Raw genomic sequence first — 21,633 nt, 5'->3', positions numbered from 1 at the left:
TTTAAGCATTTCTTGCCGGCCCTGTGCAGATAGTTCAACAAAGGAGGAATTATCATCTCCGGTATCCTCTGGTGATTTGGTTGCTGTCTCTCCTGTGGTGTTAGTGGAAGCTGCATCTTGCACAGGGCTCTACGCTGACGTTTTTTCACAAGGAGCACATGTGTGCCTTTTTTTTTTTTTTTTTTAATAGGCGCACACAAATTTAGGAGCACAATGAAAAATGTGAGATGTTGAAGCTAGAATCTTACATTTTTCTAAGCGCACTGGAATTCCTAAATAAAAATTCCAGGTCGCTCAGCAAAATATTTAAGCGCATATGCAAGTTAAATGGCCGCACTGTAGAGCCCTGTTGCACATCAGATCTTAATCTGTAGATATGGGATGATACATGTAGTGTTATTCATTCAGTCATTCAGATATTCAGTGTTAGGGTTATATTGTTTCAGTGGTCTTCTGAATCAAATGTGTAAATCAGACATCTGTTGCCTACATTGTACTTGTGATTACATTAACTTATGTATGAGTTATGTAAGTTGTGTATAATTTATGTACAAAGCCTCCATATGTGAGATAAACTTGCCCCTTGTCGATATTTGGTCATGTATGATAGGTTTGGTAAAACCTGATATTACAGTACAGTAGCTGGATTTGGGTACTGAATACTTGGATTCCCATCAACACATTGCTGAACGAAATTAGCCAGCTAAAGATTTGTGATACATGTACTCTAACAAAGCTAACTAGCTAGCTAATGTTGTTAACAAGATAGCTAGCTAAGTTAGCAATGTTTAGCTTAGTTGTGTAATGTTAAAGTTGTTGCCGACTTTGTCTAGCCAGTTTTTTTTTTTGTGATATCACACATTATGCAAAAGATTAACATAGTTGCTTACCTTGGAGCAAACATTATATGCATCCTTCGTTATCTTGCTTGTGTTAAACTGTGCATGAAGTTGTTCACAAAGCTTTTTCCACAACCTACACTTCCACAACCGTTGGTTGGTTGCGGTTGTTAGGCTCTGATTGGACAATTGCTGTTCGAGGGCGGAGTTTAGTGAAGGGTTAATTTGGGCTAATACAGTTACCATTATTGTCCATTTGCACAGATTGATATTGTTGGTGGATGATTTCAGTGATAATTTAATGTTAGGGTAGCGAATACCTCCCAGTTTCAGAATTATTTTCCAGTTATATGCCTTCTGAACATGGTAGTATTTGTAATAAATACTGACTACTCTTGTCCCTCCTCCTGTGCGCGTGTCCAGGTGTTACAGATCCTGGACCTGTATGCGCGGGTGTACGAGGAGCTCATGGCCATCCCTGTGGTAAAGGGCAGGAAGACTGAGAAAGAGAAGTTTGCCGGAGGTGACTACACTACCACCGTGGAGGCCTTCATCTCTGCCAGTGGCAGAGCCATTCAGGTACTCTTGAGGCTTGCACACATCGCACTGAATGTGGATCTAGCGTTCGTATGCCGATCGTTCAGCGTAGTGGGTTTTAGGGACAGCCCACTGTAGACGTATGACTGACAATTCTTTACTCAATTCTACATGTAAAATCGGTGCGCACTCGGTTTGCAAATTACGTTCAGAGGTGTACGAATAACAATAACGAGCTATTGTTGTGTCTGAGCCCTTTGACGCCCGATGTCCACCAGATGCATATGCGTTTTGTTTTGCCGAATGTCTTACCTTAATTTTCCCTACTTGACGCACATAATGGCATCTGAGGAGATGGCTGCGGTTTTACCGGCTCCAAACCAATTGTGATATTGTGTTTTTTTGTATTATTTGTAACTTATTTTGTACATAATGTTTCTGCCACTGTCTCTTATGACCGAAAAGAGCTTCTGGATGTCAAGTGATTACTCGCCTCGTACTGGACAAAGATTTTTTCTTTAACGAGTCGTACGTGATGGATTTACTATAGACACTGGACAAGGCCCATATCCCCGTCATTCACATGAAGAAGAGACTGAGATGTAGGTTGGGGTGCCTTGTAAGAATCCGACGGCGAGTGTGTAACCCACCTCCCACCTCATCAGTCCCTATTAGCCAATGTGCAATCATTGAATAATATACTGGCTGAGCTCCGATCAAGACTATCCTACGAACGTGACATTAAAAACTGTAATATCTTATGTTTCACTGTGTCATGGCTGAAAGACGACATGGATAACATACAGCTGGCTGAACAGCTGCCTCCGGTAACACAAGGGGTGACGGCCTGTGTCTAGTTGTAAATAACAGCTGGTGCATGAAATCTAATATTAATTAAGTCTCAAGGTTTTGCCCGCCTGAGGTAGTCTCATGATAAGCTGTAGACCACGCTATTTACCAGTGGTTTGTCTACTATTTACCATAACAAACCTATGCTGGCACTAAGACCACACTCAACGAGCTGTATAAGGCAATAAACAAGAAAATTCTCATCCAGAAGTGGCGCTCGTAGTGGCTGGGGACTTTAATGCAGGCAAACTTAAATCCATTTTCCCTCATTTCTACCAGCATGTTACATGTGCAGCCAGAGGAAAAATACTCTAGACCACCTTTACTCCACACAGAGACGTGTACAAAGCTCTTCCTCACCCTCTGTTTGGCAAATCTGACCATAACTCTATCCTCCTGACTCGTGCTTACAAGATAAAACTAAAGCAGGAAGTAGATGCTAAGCTACAGTTCTGTTTTGCTAGCACAGACTGGAATATGTTCCTGGGATTCTTCCGATGGCATTGAGGAGTACACCACATCTGTCATTGGCTTCATCAATAAGTGCATCGATAACGTCATCCCCACAGTGACCGTACGTGCATACCCCAACCAGAAGCCATGGATTACAGTCAACATCCGCACTGAGCAAAAGGGTAGAGCTGCCACTTTTAAGGAGCTGGACTCTAACCTGGAGTGGAGCGCGTGCTACGGGTTGAGGTGCACCCATGACCACCTCGGAAACCAGATTGCATAGCGGAGAAGGTACGGTGGGATTCGAAATGGTCGGTGATCTGTTTGTTAACTTTGGTTTTCGAAGACCTTAGAAAGGCAGGGTAGGAAATAAGAATTTTAAGATATCCCGCTATGCCCTCCGACGAACCATCAAACATGCAAAGTGTCAATACAGGACTAAGATTCAATCGTACTACGCTGGCTCCAATTTAAGCCTTGCCACATCCACGAGCAAACTATTACAGACTACAAAGGGAAGCACAGCCACGAGCTGCCCAGTGACATGAGCCTACCAGATGAGCTAAGTAACTTCTTTACGCACTTCGAGGCAAGCAACACTGAGGCATGCATAAGAGCACCAGCTGTTCGGAACTACTGTGTGATCACGCTCTCCGTAGCCGATGTGAGCAAGACCTTTAAACAGGTCAACATTCACAAGGCTGCAGGGACAGACAGATTATCAGGATGTATACTCCAAGCATGCGCTGACCAGCTGGCAAGTGTCTTCACTAACATTTTCAGCCTGTCCCTGTCCGAGTCTGTAATACCATGTTTCAAGCAGACCACCATAGTCCCTGTGCCCAAGAACACAAAGGCAACCTGCCTAAATGCCTGCCGACCCGTAGCACTCATGTCTGTAGCCATGAAGTGCTTTACAAAGCTGGTCATGGCTCACATCAACACCATTATCCCAGAAACCCTAGACCCACTCCAATTTGCATACTGCCCCAACAGATACACAGATGACGCAATCTCTTGCACTCCGCACTGCCCTGGACAAAAGGAACAGCTATGCGAGAATGCTATTCATTGACTACAGCTCAGCGTTCAACACCATAGTACCCTCAAAGCTCATCATTAGCTAAGGACGCTGGGACGAAACACCTCCCTCTGCAACTGGATCCTGGACTTCCTGACGGGCTGCCCCCATGTAGTAAGGTTAGGTAACAACACATCCGCCACGCTGATCCCCCTGTGCTCCCTGTTCACCCATGACTGCATGACCAAGCACGACTCCAACACCATCATTAAGTTTGCAGACGACACAACAGTGGTAGGCCTGATCACCGACAACGACGAGACAGCCTATAGGGAGGAGGTTCGAGACCTGGCCGTGTGGTGTCAGGATAACAACATCTCCCTCAACCTGATCAAGACAAAGGAGATGATCGTGGACTACAGGAAAAGGAGTGCCAAGCACGCCCCCATTCTCATTGACAGGGCTGTAGTGGAGTAGGTTGAGAGGTTCTAGTTCCTTGATGTACACATCACCAACTAACTGTCATGGTCCAAACACACCAAGACAGTCGTGAAGAGGGCACGACAACGCCTATTCCCCTTCTGGAGACTGAAAAGATTTGGGTCCTCAGATCCTCAAAAAGTTCAACAGCTGCACCATCGCAAGCATACTGACTGGTTGCATTACTGCCTGGTATGGCAAGCTCCAAGTCTAGGTCCAAGCGGCTTCTAAACAGCTTCTACCCCCAAGCCATAAGACTCCTGAACAGCTAATCAAATGGCTACCTGGACTACTTGCATTGCCCCCCCCCCCCCCCCCCCCCCCCCATTTGTACGCTGCTCGTACTCTATTATCGAAGCATAGTCATTTTACTTCTATTTACATTGTCATGTCTTTGACTATGCCAGATTAATTGCTATGAGATGCTATTCTATAAAATAATTTCTCCGTAATTAATATTACCTGATTGAGCTAATCATGTAAACGTAATTAACTAGAGAGGGACACCACGAAAGATTATTTATAGAATTGTTATCCTCCATATAAACTCATAAAGATTTAGTAATATTTTACATCCATAGCAGTCACATTAATCGTCATTTTATTCAGTCATCTGAAAGTGGTAAATCCTTGGTTATCTGCAAGAATCCTGGCTAACAAGTTGAATCAGCAATACAAAATTGGGTTTATTTATTTACTAAATACCTAACTAATCACACAGAAACACACATACACAATTAAATCATAACTTGATCACAAAGTGCCGTCATAACGGAAAACGTCCCTAGCGGGCAGAATAGATATGACAGCTTGTTACACAAAGAAAAGGGGCGGGATTTTTGTGAAAGAGCGGGAGACTGGAACAGGGCCGAAGCTGTGCTATCGTAAATACAGTATCTTATGCATTCTAAATTACCGCCCATTTGAAAAGGAAAATGCAATAAATACACTGCTCAAAAAAAATAAAGGGAACACTTAAACAACACAATGTAACTCCAAGTCAATCACACTTCTGTGAAATCAAACTGTCCACTTAGGAAGCAACACTGACAATACATTTCACATGCTGTTGTGCAAATGGAATAGACAAAAGGTGGAAATTATAGGCAATTAGCAAGACACCCCCAAAAAAGGAGTGATTCTGCAGGTGGTGACCACAGACCACTTCTCAGTTCCTATGCTTCCTGGCTGATGTTTTGGTCACTTTTGAATGCTGGCGGTGCTCTCACTCTAGTGGTAGCATGAGACGGAGTCTACAACCCACACAAGTGGCTCAGGTAGTGCAGCTCATCCAGGATGGCACATTTATTTTATTTATTTATTTATTTTATTTCACCTTTATTTAACCAGGTAGGCAAATTGAGAACACGTTCTCATTTACAATTGCGACCTGGCCAAGATAAAGCAAAGCAGTTCGACACATACAACAACACATAGTTACACATGGAGTAAAACAAACATACAGTCAATAATACAGTGAAAAATAAGTCTATATACAATATGAGCAAGTGAGGTGAGATAAGGGAGGTGAAGGCAAACAAAATATATATATAAATAAATAAAAATATAAAAAGGCCATGGTGGCGAAGTAAATACAATATAGCAAGTAAAAAAAAAAGTTAAAAAAGTAGAGATAGAAATAATGGGGTGCAAAGGAGCTAAATAAATAAATAAATACAGTAGGTAAAGAGGTAGTTGTTAGGGCTAAATTATAGATGGGCTATGTACAGGTGCAGTAATCTATGAGCTGCTCTGACAGCTGGTGCTTAAAGCTAGTGAGGGAGATAAGTGTTTCCAGTTTCAGAGATTTTTGTAGTTCGTTCCAGTCATTGGCAGCAGAGAACTGGAAGGAGAGGCGGCCAAAGGAAGAATTGGTTTTGGGGGTGACCAGAGAGATATACCTGCTGGAGCGCGTGCTACAGGTAGGTGCTGCTATGGTGACCAGCGAGCTGAGATAAGGGGGGCCTTTACCTAGCAGGGTCTTGTAGATGACCTGGAGCCAGTGGGTTTGACGACGATTATGAAGCGAGGGCCAGCCAACGAGAGTGTACAGGTCGCAGTGGTGGGTAGTATATGGGGCTTTGGTGACAAAACGGATGGCACTGTGATAGACTGCATCCAATTTATTGAGTAGGGTTTTGGAGGCTATTTTGTAAATTACATCACCGAAGTCGAGGATTGGTAGGATGGTCAGTTTTACAAGGGTATGTTTGGCAGCATGAGTGAAGGATGCTTTGTTGCGGAATAGGAAGCCAATTCTAGATTTAACTTTGGATTGGAGATGTTTGATGTGAGTCTGGAAGGAGAGTTTACAGTCTAACCAGACACCTAGGTATTTGTAGTTGTCCACATATTCTAAGTCAGAGCCGTCCAGAGTAGTGATGTTGGACAGGCGGGCAGGTGCAGGCAGCGATCGGTTGAAGAGCATGCATTTAGTTTTACTTGTATTTAAGAGCAAATGGAGGCCACGGAAGGAGAGTTGTATGGCATTGAAGCTCGCCTGGAGGGTTGTTAACACAGTGTCAAAAGAAGGGCCAGAAGTATACAGAATAGTGTCGTCTGCGTAGAGATGGATCAGAGAATCACCAGCAGCAAGAGCGACATCATTGATGTATACAGAGAAGAGAGTCGGTCCAATAATTGAACCCTGTGGCACCCCCATAGAGACTGCCAGAGGCCCGGACAACAGACCCTCCGATTTGACACAGTGAACTCGATCAGAGAAGTAGTTGGTGAACCAGGCGAGGCAATCATTAGAGAAACCAAGGCTGTCGAGTCTGCCGATGAGGATGTGGTGATTGACAGAGTCAAAAGCCTTGGCCAGGTCAATGAATACGGCTGCACAGTATTGTTTCCTATCGATGGCGGTTAAGATATCGTTTATGACCTTGAGCGTGGCTGAGGTGCACCCATGGCCAGCTCTGAAACCAGATTGCATAGTGGAGAAGGTATGGTGGGATTCGAAATGGTCGGTAATCTGTTTGTTGACTTGGCTTTCGAAGACCTTAGAAAGGCAGGGTAGGATAGATATAGGTCTGTAGCTGTTAGGGTCAAGAGTGTCCCCCCCTTTGAAGAGGGGGATAACCGCAGCTGCTTTCCAATCTTTGGGAATCTCAGACGACACGAAAGAGAGGTTGAAAAGGCTAGTAATAGGGGTGGCAACAATTTCAGCAGATAGTTTTAGAAAGAAAGGGTCCAGATTATCTAGCCCGGCTGATTTGTAAGGGTCCAGATTTTGCAGCTCTTTCAGAACATCAGCTGATTGTATTTGGGAGAAAGAGAAATGGGGAAGGCTTGGGCGAGTAGCAGAGGGGAGGGCAGTGCTGTTGACCGGGGTAGGGGCAGCCAGGTGGAAAGCATGGCCAGCCGTAGAAAAATGCTTATTGAAATTCTCAATTATAGTGGATTTGTCGGTGGTGACAGTGTTTCCTATCTTCAGTGCAGTTGGAAGCTGGGAGGAGGTGTTCTTATTCTCCATGGACTTTACGGTGTCCCAGAACTTTTTTGAATTTGTGTTGCAGGAAGCAAATTTCTGCTTGAAAAAGCTAGCATTGGCTTTTCTAACTGCCTGTGTATATTGGTTTCTAGCTTCCCTGAAAAGTTGCATATCACGGGGGCTGTTCGATGCTAATGCAGAACGCCATAGGATGTTTTTCTGTTGGTTAAGGGCAGTCAGGTCAGGAGAGAACCAAGGGCTATATCTGTTCCTGGTTCTAAATTTCTTGAATGGGGCATGCTTATTCAAGATGGTGAGGAAGGCATTTTTTAAAAATATCCAGGCATCCTCTACTGACGGGATGAGATCAATATCCTTCCAGGATACATCGGCCAGGTCGATCAGAAAGGCCTGCTCGCTGAAGTGTTTCAGGGAGCGGTTGATAGTGATGAGTGGAGGTCGTTTGACCGCTGACCCATTACGGATGCAGGCAATGAGGCAGTGATCGCTGAGATCTTGGTTGAAAACAGCAGAGGTGTATTTGGAGGGCAAGTTGGTTAGGATGATATCTATGAAGGTGCCCGTGTTTACGGAATTGGGGTGGTACCTGGTAGGTTCATTGATAATTTGTGTGAGATTGAGGGCATCAAGCTTAGATTGTAGGATGGCTGGGGTGTTAAGCATGTTCCAATTTAGGTCGCCTAGCAGCACGAGCTCTGAAGATAGATGGGGGGCAATCAGTTCACATATGGTGTCCAGAGCACAGCTGGGGGCAGAGGGTGGTCTATAGCAGGCGGCAACGGTGAGAGACTTGTTTTTAGAGAAGTGGATTTTTAAAAGTAGAAGTTCAAATTGTTTGGGAACAGACCTGGATAGTAAAACAGAACTCTGCAGGCAATCTTTGCAGTAGATTGCAACACCGCCCCCTTTGGCCGTTCTATCTTGTCTGAAAATCTTGTAGTTGGGGATGAAAATGTCAGAATTTTTGGTGGTCTTTCTAAGCCAGGATTCAGACACGGCTAAAACATCCGGGTTGGCAGAGTGAGCTAAAGCAGTGAACAAAACAAACTTAGGGAGGAGGCTTCTAATGTTAACATGCATGAAACCAAAGCTATTACGGTTACAGAAGTCATCAAAAGAGAGCGCCTGGGGAATAGGAGTGGAGCTAGGTACTGCAGGGCCTGGATTCACCTCTACATCACCAGAGGAACAGAGGAGGAGTAGGATAAGGGTACGGCTAAAAGCTATGAGAATTGGTCGTCTAGAGCATCTAGAACAGAGAGTAAAAGGACGTTTCTGGGGGCGATAAAATAGCTTCAAGGAATAATGTACAGACAAAGGTATGGTAGGATGTGAATACAGTGGAGGTAAACCTAGGTATTGAGTGATGATGAGAGAGATCTTGTCTCTAGAAACATCATTGAAACCAGGTGATGTCATCGCATATGTGGGTGGTGGAAATGAAAGGTTGGATATGGTATAGTGAGCAGGGCTAGAAGGACCTACAGTGAAATAAGCCAATAAACACTAACCAGAACAGCAGTGGACAAGGCATATTTACATTAAGGAGAGGCATGCTTAATCGAGTGATCAATAAGGGTCCAGTGAGTAGAGGTTGGTTAGGGTCACGGCGATCCAGACAGCTGGCCGGGTAGATGGCTATCGGTAGCAAGATAGCATAGGATGGAGGTCTATTTTTAGACACCTCGTGCGTTTCCGTCGGTAGATTAGTGGGGTTCCGTGTCTTGTAGAGGGAATCAATCCAATTGGCAAAATAGATATAGTGACCCAAGAAAAAAAAATTAAAAAAATTGTCCGAAATACTTAAGATAGCAGCCGATAAGACAGCTAACGATTAGCGGGCCCCAGGTGAGCGTTCAGGTAACGTCGCGACGGAGGTGCCAGTTGGATAACTCCCTCGGGCAGATAACGTCGGCAGTCAATCGTGAAGGCCCGGTGGGGCTCCGTATCTGCAGCAAAAAAAACCCGGGTCCGGATAGGTGACTGTAGCCCAGGAATGGCTGATGGAACTCCTCAGCTGGCTAGCTCCGGAATAATTTAAGTTTGCTCCGGGATCGACGTAAGCCAATAGTCACACGGTTTGCAGCTAGCTAGCTGCGAAATCAAGGTGCAAATGTCCAGAGCCTGCGGCTGAAATCCGGGGAAACAGAGAAAAAAAAGGCCCGGTATGCTCCGGTCCGAGTCGCGTTGCACAAAAGTGCCGGTAGATTATCGAGCTAAAGGAATAGCTGATGACCACAACGTGGGCAGCTGAAACACCAACGCTAGCCAGCAAGCCGGCTAACTTCTGGGCAGCTTCAAATTAGCTTTCGGCTAACTTCTGATTAGCCCCTGGTTAGCTTCACTGTGGATTTTCAGATTTGAGGTAAATAATACTTTTTTGTTGTAATTGGTGAGGCGGGTTGCAGGAAAGCTTTTGTAGTTGAGTTCTTGGATAATAAAAAAAAATATAAAAGATATGCGAAGAAGGTGTAAATGTATATATATACAGGACAAGACAGTACGAGGACAAAAATGACGTCTGAACTGCTAAGCCATCTTGGAATCGATGCACATTTGTGGCCTGCTGGAGGTCATTTTGTAGGGCTCTGGTAGTGCTCCTCCTTGCACAAAGGCGGAGGTAGCGGTCCTGCTGCTGGGTTGTTGCCCTCCTACGGCCTCCTCCACGTCTCCTGATGTACTGGCCTGTCTCCTGGTAGCGCCTCCATGCTCTGGACACTACGCTGACGGACACAGCAAACCTTCTTGCCACAGCTCGCATTGATGTGTCATCCTGGATGAGCTGCACTACCTGAGCCACTTGTGTGGGTTGTAGATTCCGTCTCATGCTACCACTAGAGTGAGAGCACCGCCAGCATTTAAAAGTGACCAAAACATCAGCCAGGAAGCATAGGAACTGAGAAGTGGTCTGTGGTCACCACCTGCAGAATCACTCCTTTATTGGGGGTGTCTTGCTAATTGCCTATAATTTCCACCTTTTGTCTATTCCATTTGCACAGCAGCATGTGAAATTTATTGTCAATCAGTGTTGCTTCCTAAGTGGACAGTTTGATTTCACAGAAGTGTGATTGACTTGGAGTTACATTGTGTTGTTTAAGTGTTCCCTTTATTTTTTTGAGCAGTGTATTTACTCTGAGCTGCGCTTCAGTAGGTTGGTGGTAGATGGAAGGCCGTCTTGCAAAACCGAGTCCTCTGTCCTTTGAAGAATATCTCCGGTGGTCACTGGATACGTTGAGTAGCGTCGATGTGTAGTAGACGGGATACTCTGACTGTTCTTCCTAACCTGCGTTTGTAGCAGCTGTTGCTAACTCAACGGCTAGGAGGTATCACTTCTGTAGTGAATACGAGTTCAAAGTTCATACCATTTACAACCAAAGTCCATGCTGATGTTGGCTTAGTTCTGTAGTTATTATCTGAACCATTCTGACATCGGATCGTCATCCTAAATGTACCCGGAACAGGAAGTTATATTTTTGTCAATGGCTTTTATAGTGGAGGGAGAGGGGTGTGTTTGAAAAGTTTATAACCCATGTCTCTTCACAGGGGCGGGCCCCTAGTTGAGCAGAAGCCCAAATTTATGAAAATCCAAATCTCTCATTTGGAAGCTAAAATTACATTTAATCTCTTCACAAATAATTTCATTTTCAAACATTTGAATTAAACAACAATTCCATGTGAATCCGATACCTCTGACGTCCACAGTAGAGTTTGTCATTCTATCATTGATGAGAATGTGTCAGAGGGCAACCGAACTGACATAATATACCTTAAGTACCACCGCATATGTTCAGTTGGTCGGATTACCAGAATATAGTTAATTTCCCCCCACTTCTGATGTTCCCAGAATCTCTATGTTAACCAAGGGGTTTTCTTATGTCACATCAGTTATAGTAGGGAGAGGGAAAAGAGGTATTTATGACTGTCATAAACCTACCCCTAGGCCAACGTCATGACAGCATGTACATATTACCTCGACTAACCTGTACACCCGCACATTGACTCTGTACCGGTACCCCCTGTATATAAACTCGTTACTGTTAATTTTATTGTTGCTCTTTTAATTATTTGACATTTTTCTATTTTATTTTATTTTGTTTACTTCAGTTTTTTTTTTTTGTAAATTCAAAAAATGTCTAAACTGCATTGTTGGTTAAGGGCTTGTAAGTAAGCATTTCACGGGCGCATGTGACAAATAGAATTTGACGTGTTACGCTTTTTAACTTTTTAACAGCTAGCTGGTGGTACAAACGCTAAAGCAACGCACCAGTTGAAAGTATTTAACGCATGTGGTACACAGAACGCAACGCTGCCTAGCGCGGCATCCCCAACGTAGCGTTGCGGACTGCTCCATTGACAATGAATGACTTCCGCCAGAACTCATCAATGGGCATGAAAATTCTGGATCGAGTCAATGGCGTTTCAATGGGAGTAGGTGTGCAATATGTAAAATAGCTGGAGCCTTCATAAGACTATCAGACCTGAATTGAATTAAGCGCATTTCTCAAGTATTTCAAAGTCTGCAGCCTTGTCAAATAAAATGTTTCCTCTTCCATAGACCACATTGGCGAAAATGGCTGCCACATTGAACCTGTAGTAAATGGGCCTCGCATTTCTTTTCGTTGGATATTGGGGATACATTTGAACTACCGACAATTAGGCCTAAGAGTGGATTTCAATTATATATTCTAACAGACAATGAAAATCCAATAAGAAGCATGAATTGGCACACCAATTTGGGGGGGGGGGGGTAGAAATGCTGACTAACAGGATAGTACACTTGTGTAAAAAATAAATAAGATAGTCGCACACTATATGCTCCCTGTAATTTTATGGAGTAAACGCCTAGGGAGAATATTAGGGTGAGCAAGACGATCTTTCTATATTTTTAGATTCTAAAAATCAACATCAACTAGGACCTTGGATGAAACCCACTTTTTTCCTGGCCCCCTTGTAAGCAATATTTAGGAAACTCTTCTAAAATACCTGGAGCCTTCCACATGAATGCATGAATGCATGAAAATGAAAATATCTAGGAGCAGACTAAAGGAGTCAACAAGTAAATAGCAGTCGAACTAAAGCACACAGTGGAAACACATCTCTTAGGCACGCCTTTTTACAGATCTGGGTTAAAATGTCATTTCAAATACTTTAGTTGTGCTTGATTGACCTTACCTGTTACAATGAACATATATAGAAAAGTCCCCAAAGTGCAAACCCCACCCACCTGGCACTCCAGGTAGGCTAAAGGACAAAATATATATTTTAAATATTTTAAACCGTATTTTAACCCAGGTCTGCTTTTTAACAATAAGAAAACAACCAAGCTAAATGTTTCTCTTCCTCTCAGGGCGCCACGTCCCATCACCTGGGACAGAACTTCTCGCGGATGTTTGAGATTGTGTTTGAGGACCCCAAGAAGCCAGGTGAAAAGCAGCTGGCATATCAGAACTCGTGGGGTATCACCACCCGCACCATCGGCGTGCTCACCATGGTCCACGGTGACAATATGGGCCTGGTGCTGCCCCCCAAAGTCGCATGTCTCCAGGTACGTCTTTTATTTTACCAGGAAATTCTTATTTACAATGATGGCAAAAGGTAAATCATTTCGATTTGTTAAACAACCTTTATTAGCATGAGTCAAGTTGACGTAGTAAATTCAGTGCCAATTCAAAATTATATAACTCTGCATCTTTTCCTGCTCCTCTTCTCACCCAGGTGATCATCATCCCATGTGGTATCACGGCCTCCCTGCCCGAGGCTGAGAAAGAGGTTCTCTTGGCCCAGTGCTCCAAGTACCTGGCTCGGCTGCAGAGGGGAGAGATCCGAGTCAAGGCAGACCTCCGAGAAAACTACTCCCCTGGCTGGAAGTTTAACCACTGGGAGCTCAAGGTAAAACCACAACTCCTGGCCATGTTTGGGTCACTTTGTAAGAGCGTGGCTCTAGTAACGCCATGTTCGTGGGTTCGATTCCCACTGGGGTCATACACAACAACAACAAAAATCGCTCACTGTACTGTGTCTCATTAAAGCATTTTCTGAATGGCATATCTTATTATTATTAGTATAATATTACTCCCCACATCTTCTTTTACGGGTTTGTAGCCTTGTCATTGTGCTTCCTCTACAATGGACCGCACTGGCCGAAATGACTGCCACCGTGAACCTGTAGTCCACAGGCTTCCTGTCCCATCTCCATGGATCCTGGGGATACATTTGTACTACTGACAATTAGATGATTTCAGGGATGAACTTCTCATCAGTCCAATATTAGGTGTCTAATCAAATCATCTCTCTTTTTCTCTTGCTCATTCCCTCTTGTTCTCTTTCCCTCTCCCCTCTCTCTCCCTCTTTCCCTCCCTCTCTCCATCCATCCCTCTAAGGGTGTGCCCATTCGTCTGGAAGTGGGTCCTAAGGACCTGAAGCAGGGTCAGTGTGTGGCCGTGAGGAGAGACACAGGGGAGAAGATCACCCTGCCCGAGGCCGACACAGAGAAGAGGCTCACACAGCTACTGGAGGACATCCAGACCAACCTCTTCAAGAGGTAGAGTGCATGTACATTCACGCACTCATACAAGTGTGTAGACACACACTTGAGGAAATCAAGGCCAACCTCTAGGTAACACACACACACACACACACAGTATAAGAATTAGCAGCATATACACATGCTTCACACACATACAGTTGAAGTAAGTATATATACACGAAGGTTGGAGTCATTAAAACTCGTTTTTCAACCACTCCACAAATTTCTTGTTAACAAACTATAGTTTTGGCAAGTTGGTTAGGACATCTACTTTGTGCATGACAAGTAATTTTTCCAACAATTGTTTACAGACAGATTATTTCACTTATAATTCACTGTATCACAATTCCAGTGGGTCAGAAGTTGACTGTGCCTTTAAACAGCTTGGAAAATTCCAGAAAATGATGTCATGGCTTTAGAAGCTTCTGATAGGCTAATTGACATAATTTGAGTCAGTTGGAGGTGTACCTGTGGATGTATTTCAAGGCCTACCTTCAAACTCAGTGCATCTTTGCTTGACATCATGGGAACATCAAAAGAAATCATCCAAGACCTCAGGAAAAAATTGTAGACCTCCACAAGTCTGGTTCATCCTTGGGAGCAATTTCCAAACTCCTGAAGGTACCACGTTCCTCTGTACAAACAATAGTACGCAAGTATAAACACCATGGGACCACGCAGCTGTCATACTGCTCAGGAAGGAGACATGTTCTGGCTACTAGAGATGAACGTACTTTGGTGTGAAAAGTGGAAATCAATCCCAGAACAACAGCAAAGGACCTTGTGACGATGCTGGAGGAAACACGTACAAAAGTGTCTAAATCCACAGTAAAACGAGTCCTATATTGACATAACCTGAAAGGCCGCTCAGCAAGGAAGATGCCACTGCTCCAAAACTGCCATAAAAAAGCCAGACTACAGTTTGCAACTGCACATGGGGACAAAGATCATACTTTTTGGAGAAATAGGACTGTTTAGAATAGAACTGTTTGACCATAATGACCATCGCTATGTTTGGAGGAAAAAGGGGGAGGCTTGCAAGCCGAAGAACACCATCCCAACTGTGAAGCACGGGTGTGGCAGCATCATGTTGTGGGGGTGCTTTGCTGCAGGAGGGACTGGTACACTTCACAAAATAGATGGCATCATGAGACACAAAATAGATGGCATCGTGAGGCAGGAAAATTGTGTTGATATATTGAAGCAACATCTCAAGATATCAGTCAGGAAATTAAAGCTTGGTCGCAAATGGGTCTTCCAAATGGACAATGACCCCAAGCATACTTCCAAAGTTGTGGCAAAATGGCTTAAGGACAACAAAGTCAAGGTTTTGGAGTGACCATCACAACGCCCTGACCTCAATCCCATTGAACATTTGTAGGCAGATCTGAAAAAGTGTGTGCGAGCAAGGAGGCCTACAAAGGAGGCCTACCTGACTTAGTTTCAACAGCTTTGTCAGGAGGATTGGTCCAAAATTCACCCAACTTATTGTGGGAAGCTTGTGGAAGGCTACCTGAAACGTTTGACCCAAGTTACACTCAATTAGTATCGCCTTTAAGTTTGTTTTATGTTTATGTAAACTTATGACCCACTGGTAATGTGATAAAAGAAATAAAAGCTGAAATAAATCATTCTCTACTATAATTCTGACATTTCACATTCTTAAAAAAAGAGTTGATCCTACCTGACCTAAGACAGGGAATTTTTACTAGGATTAAATGTCAGGAATTGTGAAACATTTGGTTTAAATGTATTTGGCTGAGGTGTATGTAAACTTCCGACTTACACTGTACAGTCGTGGCCAAAAGTTTTGAATGACACACAAAATAATTTTCACAAGTCTGCTGCCTCAGTTTGTGTGATGGCAATTTGCATATACTCCAGAATGTTATGAAGAGTGATCATTTGCATGGAAAATAGGGACTTTGCAATTAATCTGAACTGAATCCCTCAAAACCATTTCCACTGCATTTCAGCCCTGCCACAATAGGACCAGCTGACATCATGTCAGTGATTCTCTCGTTAACACAGGTGTGAGTGTTGATGAGGAAAAGGCTGGGGATCACTCTGTCATGCTGATTGAGTTCGAATAACAGACTGGAAGCTTCAAAAGGAGGGTGGTGCTTGGAATCATTGTTCTTCCTCTGTCAACCATGGTTACCTGCTAGGAAACACGTGCCATCAACGTTGCTTTGCACAAAAAGGGCTTCACAGGCAAGGATGTTGCTGCTGTTAAGATTTCACCTAAATCAACCGTTTATCGGATCATCAAGAACTTCAAGGAGAGCGGTTCAAATGTTGCAAAGGCTTCAGGGCGCCCAAGAAAGTCCAGCAAACGCCAGACCGTCTCCTAAAGTTGTTTAGGCTGCGGGATCGGGGCACCACCAGTACAGAGCTTGCTCAGGAATGGCGGCAGGCAGGCGTGGGTGCATCTGCACTTATAGTGAGGTGAAGACTTTTGGAGGATGGCCTGGTGTCAAGAAGGGCAGCAAAGAAGCCACTTCTCTCCAGGAAAAACATCAGGGACAGACTGATATTCTGCAAAAGCTACAGGGATTGGAATGCTGAGGCCTGGGGTAATGTCATTTTCTCTGATGAATCCCCTTTCTGATTGTTTGGGGCATAAAGCTTGTCCAGAGAAGACAAGGTGAGCGCTACCATCAGTCCTGTGTCATGCCAACAGTAAAGCATCCTGAGACTGTTCATGTGTGGGGTTGCTTCTCAGCCAAGGGAGTGGGTGCACTCACAATTTTGCCTAAGAACACAGCCATGAATAAAGAATGGTACCAACACATTCTCCGAGAGCAACTTCTCCCAACCATCCAGGAAAAGTTTGGATGACGAACAATGCCTTTTTCAGCGTGATGGCAAAACTAAGTGGCTCTGGGAACAAAACATTGTTATTTTGGGTCCATGGCCAGGAAACTCCCCAGACCTTAACTTGTGGTCAATCCTCAAGAGGTGGGTGGACAAACAAAACCCCACAAATTCTGACAAACTCCAAACATTGATTATGCAAGAATGGGCTGCCATCAGTCAGGATGTGGCCCAGAAGTTAACTGACAGCATGCCAGGGTGGATTGCAGAGGTCTTGAAAATGAAGGGTCAACACTGCAAATATTGATTGTATCAACTTCATGTAATTGTCAATAAAAGCCTTTGACACTTATGAAATGCTTGTAATTATACTTCAGTATTCCATAGTAACATCTGGCAAAAATATCTAAAGACACTGAAGCAGCAAACTTTGTGGAAATTAATATTTGTGTCATTCTCGACTGTACATGCTCTCTGTTTTGCGCTCTTTCTGTGCATTTCTCTCAGTCTCTTTGTGTGTGTATGTGTATTTCTCAGCTACTGCACTGGGGCTAATGTACACCACACACACACACACACACACACACACACACACACACACACACACACACACACACACATACACGTGTGACCTGTCGAATCCTGGACTAATATTTAACTTTTCTGTGTCGCAGGGCATCAGACGACTTGAACAAGCACATGGTGGTAGCAGACTCTATGGAACAGTTCCAGACAGATCTAGATCAGGGCAGGGTGAGTTAAACTGTTTATCTGTTATATTTTTAACCTTAATCAAAGATTTAAGTCTTCATGGCCTGTGTGGTACAGCGGTTACAGCCGCTCACCCCGGCACACATGTAAGCCGTAGTCTGCATGTGTTCGTATCCGGCCCACTGCCATTTACTCACCCTTCTCCGTATATCACACTGTACTATCTCTTCAATAAAGCTAAAGAAAACTGACGAGTGGGACTGCCCCACTTCCCCAAAAATACTTTTAGTTTTCTTCACTTCTGGCTGGCTTAACTAATACAAACACACTGACCGTTTATTTGTATTTATTTTTGGGGGGATGTCCACAGATTGTCCAGATCCCCTTCTGTGGAGGAATTGAGTGTGAAGACTGGATCAAGAAGACCACTGCCAAGTACGTATCACTCAAGTATCTCTCAATGACCGTGATGCATATATACGTACATGTGTATGACAAGTCTTGCAAATCTTTATAATCGCATCAATATGCATTATCGTCTCTTAGTGAAGTGTGAGCATATGTAGAATGAAGCTCAATAAATCTGTCAACTCCCTATCCTGTCTCTCTGTCCTCCTCTCCAGGGACCAGGATCTGGAGCCCGGTGCCCCCTCTATGGGTGCAAAGAGCCTGTGTATCCCCTTCAAGCCCCTGCAGCCCCTGCAGCCGGGCCAGATGTGTGTCAGCGGCAAGGAGGCCGCCCAGTACTACACTCTGTTTGGCCGTAGCTACTAAATACACACCGGAAGGGTGTATCTCAATCGTCTGAAATGGTTTCCTCTCCTCGTCACTTCTCCTTTGTCTGGGAAATGTGAAGAACTAGATTGTTGAAAACCAAGAAATTCTCTGGGTGTTTCCCCCTATCATGTTCTTTTGAGCAGAGATGAAGTCACTTCAGACTATTGAGATGTACCGAGTCAACACCCCATAGTGTGTTCCCTTTCTTTCAGCCCTTAACCATGTTGCAATGGTGGCCCAACCCCTCGAAAGTGACTAAAGAAAGGCACTCTCTGTAATCAGCTATTATCTCCCCACTAGCCCCAAATGTAACAAAAAAAGCAATTTTTATACCCGGTGACAGTCTTGTCTCTTTCTCCCTCCACCCTAACTTATCTCAGGACCTTTTACAGGTATAAAAGATGTCCTTGTACTCAGGCAAGATGTTTTAGTACCTCCCCACGAACTGAACTGACATTGACCGCTCTCTGTCATAGCAATTGGGGGTGGACTAGGGGGTGGTGAGGGTTGTTTCCTGGAGGTTTTCAACACGTTATTCCTGTGTACCAACTCATAGGAATACTCATAGATCCTATTAAATTACTAGAGGGGCTATGTCATAAACAACCCTCGAAGCTCCAGAATGTGGTGAAAATAGCAGCCATAGAAGCAGTAACAAGGTCAATGGATCTCAACCAAAACAATGGAAATGTGTGGGGGAAAGATCCCGAATCTTCTCATTGCCCCCCAGCAAAATGTTCCTACATTTAGGCTGTTGTTGTGTATTTCACACTGTTGAGGTGAAACAAATGTAAATAATGCTTGTAATAATCAACTGGATTACAGTTAAAAACAACTGACTACCACAACCGATTTCTCTATGCTAGCTGTGCTACCAGCTTATACGAACGGGAGTTAGCATTTAGCAGTTACTTCTTCTAAACCTGAAAAGGAACTACTTCTAAGTGTTATGCAGCGTAAACGTCCAAATATATCCAAATCTGCCTTTAGTAACCACATTGTGGGCCTGCTAAAGTACATCAATAATGAGGGATTTGATGAATATCCACGTTGTTCGATCAGATTTGTTGAATGTGCGCCAATCCGACGTCCTTTTTATCCCCCACGGTCTGCGTTCCATTGACCTCTTTACCACATCTATATTGGTCAGGGAGAAATCCGAACCAGTCTAATTGAAATTGATGGCAGTAGAGGCATAATCCTGATTTTTCTTATGCAGGGAAATAAAAGTAAGGCATGTGATTTCAGAAATTGTGTATTAGAATTGTGAACTTAAAATATTGTAATATAATTTTAAGTTGAGTTTTTATACGGGTTTATTGCGAATGCTGTGTATAAATAGCCTCTAAAACAGGGCTGTCCAACTATTCCTGGAGAGCTAACCTCCTGTAGGTTTTTGCTCCAACCCCAGTTGTAACTAAAAGGATTCAGCTTATCAACCAGCTAATTATTTGAATCAGTTGCGCTAGATTAGGGTTGGAGCGAAAACCTACTGGACAGTAGCGCTCCGGGAACATGGTTGGCTATAATATATATGGAAAAAGACCATACATGTCTCCATTTTTGTTTTCTTGGAAAGCTGTGAGTGCTATTATATGATACAATATCAATACTTGTTGCATTTACAACTTTTTTTTATTTCAAGTACTATCATCAACTGATTTGAGACAGGCTGTGGATTGACAGCATTGTTTGAATGGAATGTTGTCATATTGGCAGTTAATTTGAAAAATGTATTGAATCATTCCTCTGAAGCTGGCTAGCTAGCTAACAAACATACAGTGCAGATACATTCTTCAAATTCATTATTTAACACTATTTGTCACAGCACTGGCAAACCATGGTTGACCATCTCCCTGACCAAAATGGCTGACCTTTGTCCCACCAGAAGAAGGTTCATGTCCATTCTAGCATCCTAATTCTATTGGAATACGTACTATGACATACCTGTACTGTAATCTCTGATTTACTCCAACTAATGCAATTGTAGAACTTGTCTATAAAAATAAAGGGACTCTGAATTTCTACTGTATAGTTTCAGGTGATTTCTGTTTTGGGGAGATGCGTTATCATTTGAGTGCTTCTTTATCTGTAAAATATGGCCACTTTATATGAAAATGTGTGGATTCTTGTCCAAACAGGTCCACATCATTGTTCTATGGTCAGTGTGGAAAAGTGGAACTCCACAAGCTTTAGCCTTTTGACTCTCAGATCAATTCAGTGTCTATAAGAAATTCTGAGAGTCCCAACAGAAGAATACAAAGACATTTTATAGCCAAAATACACCCCTCAACTTACATGACGAACCACTGATAATAGGAACTGTTCACAAAGAAAGACTTTTACTTGAGAGAGGAGTATCCCATAGCCAGATAGCATTCGCTATAAATTATCGTTCAGTTTGGTCTCTAAGACGAGGTTCTAATCTCGTTCCTGGTACTTCATAGCACAGAACTATTACCTCATCCAATGGCATAACTCAATTGTCAACTCTAGATACTACCATCTCAAGTAAACCCCCTCTTGACCCCACTCCTGGACAAGCTCACTGAAGGGAGTGACTTGCGCACAGACATTGTGGAGACAAGTAATTGGTTCCCCCTTAATCACGCCATCCCTTCACATGTTTGAACAGATACATTCACATATGAAGACAATGTTCAATCCTGTCACCTTCCCTTTCTGATATTCTGCATAGTACCAGAGACATGTAAAAGACAAGCCTGACCTCTCCCATGTCTGGGCCCCAAATGACTAACCCCCAGCTGAGGGAAGGAATGCAACTTCCAACACTAGAGTCTATTAGAAATACATTCTAATAAAAAGTATATCGCATAAGAATATTATGCAGATATGACATCTTAATTACTTATGTTACCCAACTAATTCTGATTCATCCACCACACATCAGCTGGAGCTTTTGTTGCAAGTGGCATGTTATTGACAGATCGGTGTCGTAATGCATTTTTTGTTGTCTAAATGACTATACATTTCGCAATATGCAGACCTCCACATTTAACCTGATAACCAAATAAACAATTTTGGACAAGCATACATCAATTACGGGCATGGTTGACCACTCCCCTCCCTCCAGGCACTCATTCTTCTGGCGTTTCTTCATTTTCTTCAAATAGTGTCTCAGTTCGTGCACAGGTTGCTGGCTTGG

General features: G+C 43.5%; 1 protein-coding gene and 2 non-coding genes across 4 annotated transcripts in view; all 3 read left to right on the top strand.

Moving 5' to 3' along the window:
* LOC129834316 (bifunctional glutamate/proline--tRNA ligase-like) overlaps nt 1–20,494 on the top strand; it is a 61,975-nt gene extending 41,481 nt beyond the window's left edge. For both annotated transcript variants that reach the window (XM_055899191.1, XM_055899190.1), the window contains 7 exons: nt 1,263–1,418; nt 12,984–13,181; nt 13,352–13,525; nt 14,017–14,177; nt 17,654–17,732; nt 18,061–18,125; nt 18,314–20,494. In XM_055899191.1, the coding sequence (XP_055755166.1) occupies nt 1,263–1,418; nt 12,984–13,181; nt 13,352–13,525; nt 14,017–14,177; nt 17,654–17,732; nt 18,061–18,125; nt 18,314–18,464 (984 nt within the window). In that variant the 3' untranslated portion in view covers nt 18,465–20,494. The remainder of the gene's footprint in view (nt 1–1,262; nt 1,419–12,983; nt 13,182–13,351; nt 13,526–14,016; nt 14,178–17,653; nt 17,733–18,060; nt 18,126–18,313) is intronic.
* LOC129835002 (small nucleolar RNA SNORA5) lies at nt 12,155–12,291 on the top strand. The gene has a single exon (XR_008756355.1). It is a non-coding gene; the product is annotated as a small nucleolar RNA SNORA5 (small nucleolar RNA).
* Nucleotides 13,734–13,866, top strand: LOC129835004 (small nucleolar RNA SNORA5). Its single transcript, XR_008756357.1, has one exon. It is a non-coding gene; the product is annotated as a small nucleolar RNA SNORA5 (small nucleolar RNA).
* Nucleotides 20,495–21,633: the final 1,139 nt, after the last annotated feature.

This window comes from Salvelinus fontinalis, chromosome 35 (genome assembly GCF_029448725.1).
Source record: "Salvelinus fontinalis isolate EN_2023a chromosome 35, ASM2944872v1, whole genome shotgun sequence".
NCBI lineage: Eukaryota > Metazoa > Chordata > Actinopteri > Salmoniformes > Salmonidae > Salvelinus > Salvelinus fontinalis.
The sequence above is the reverse complement of the archived record's forward strand: the minus strand, read 5'-3'. Positions and strand labels throughout refer to the sequence as shown.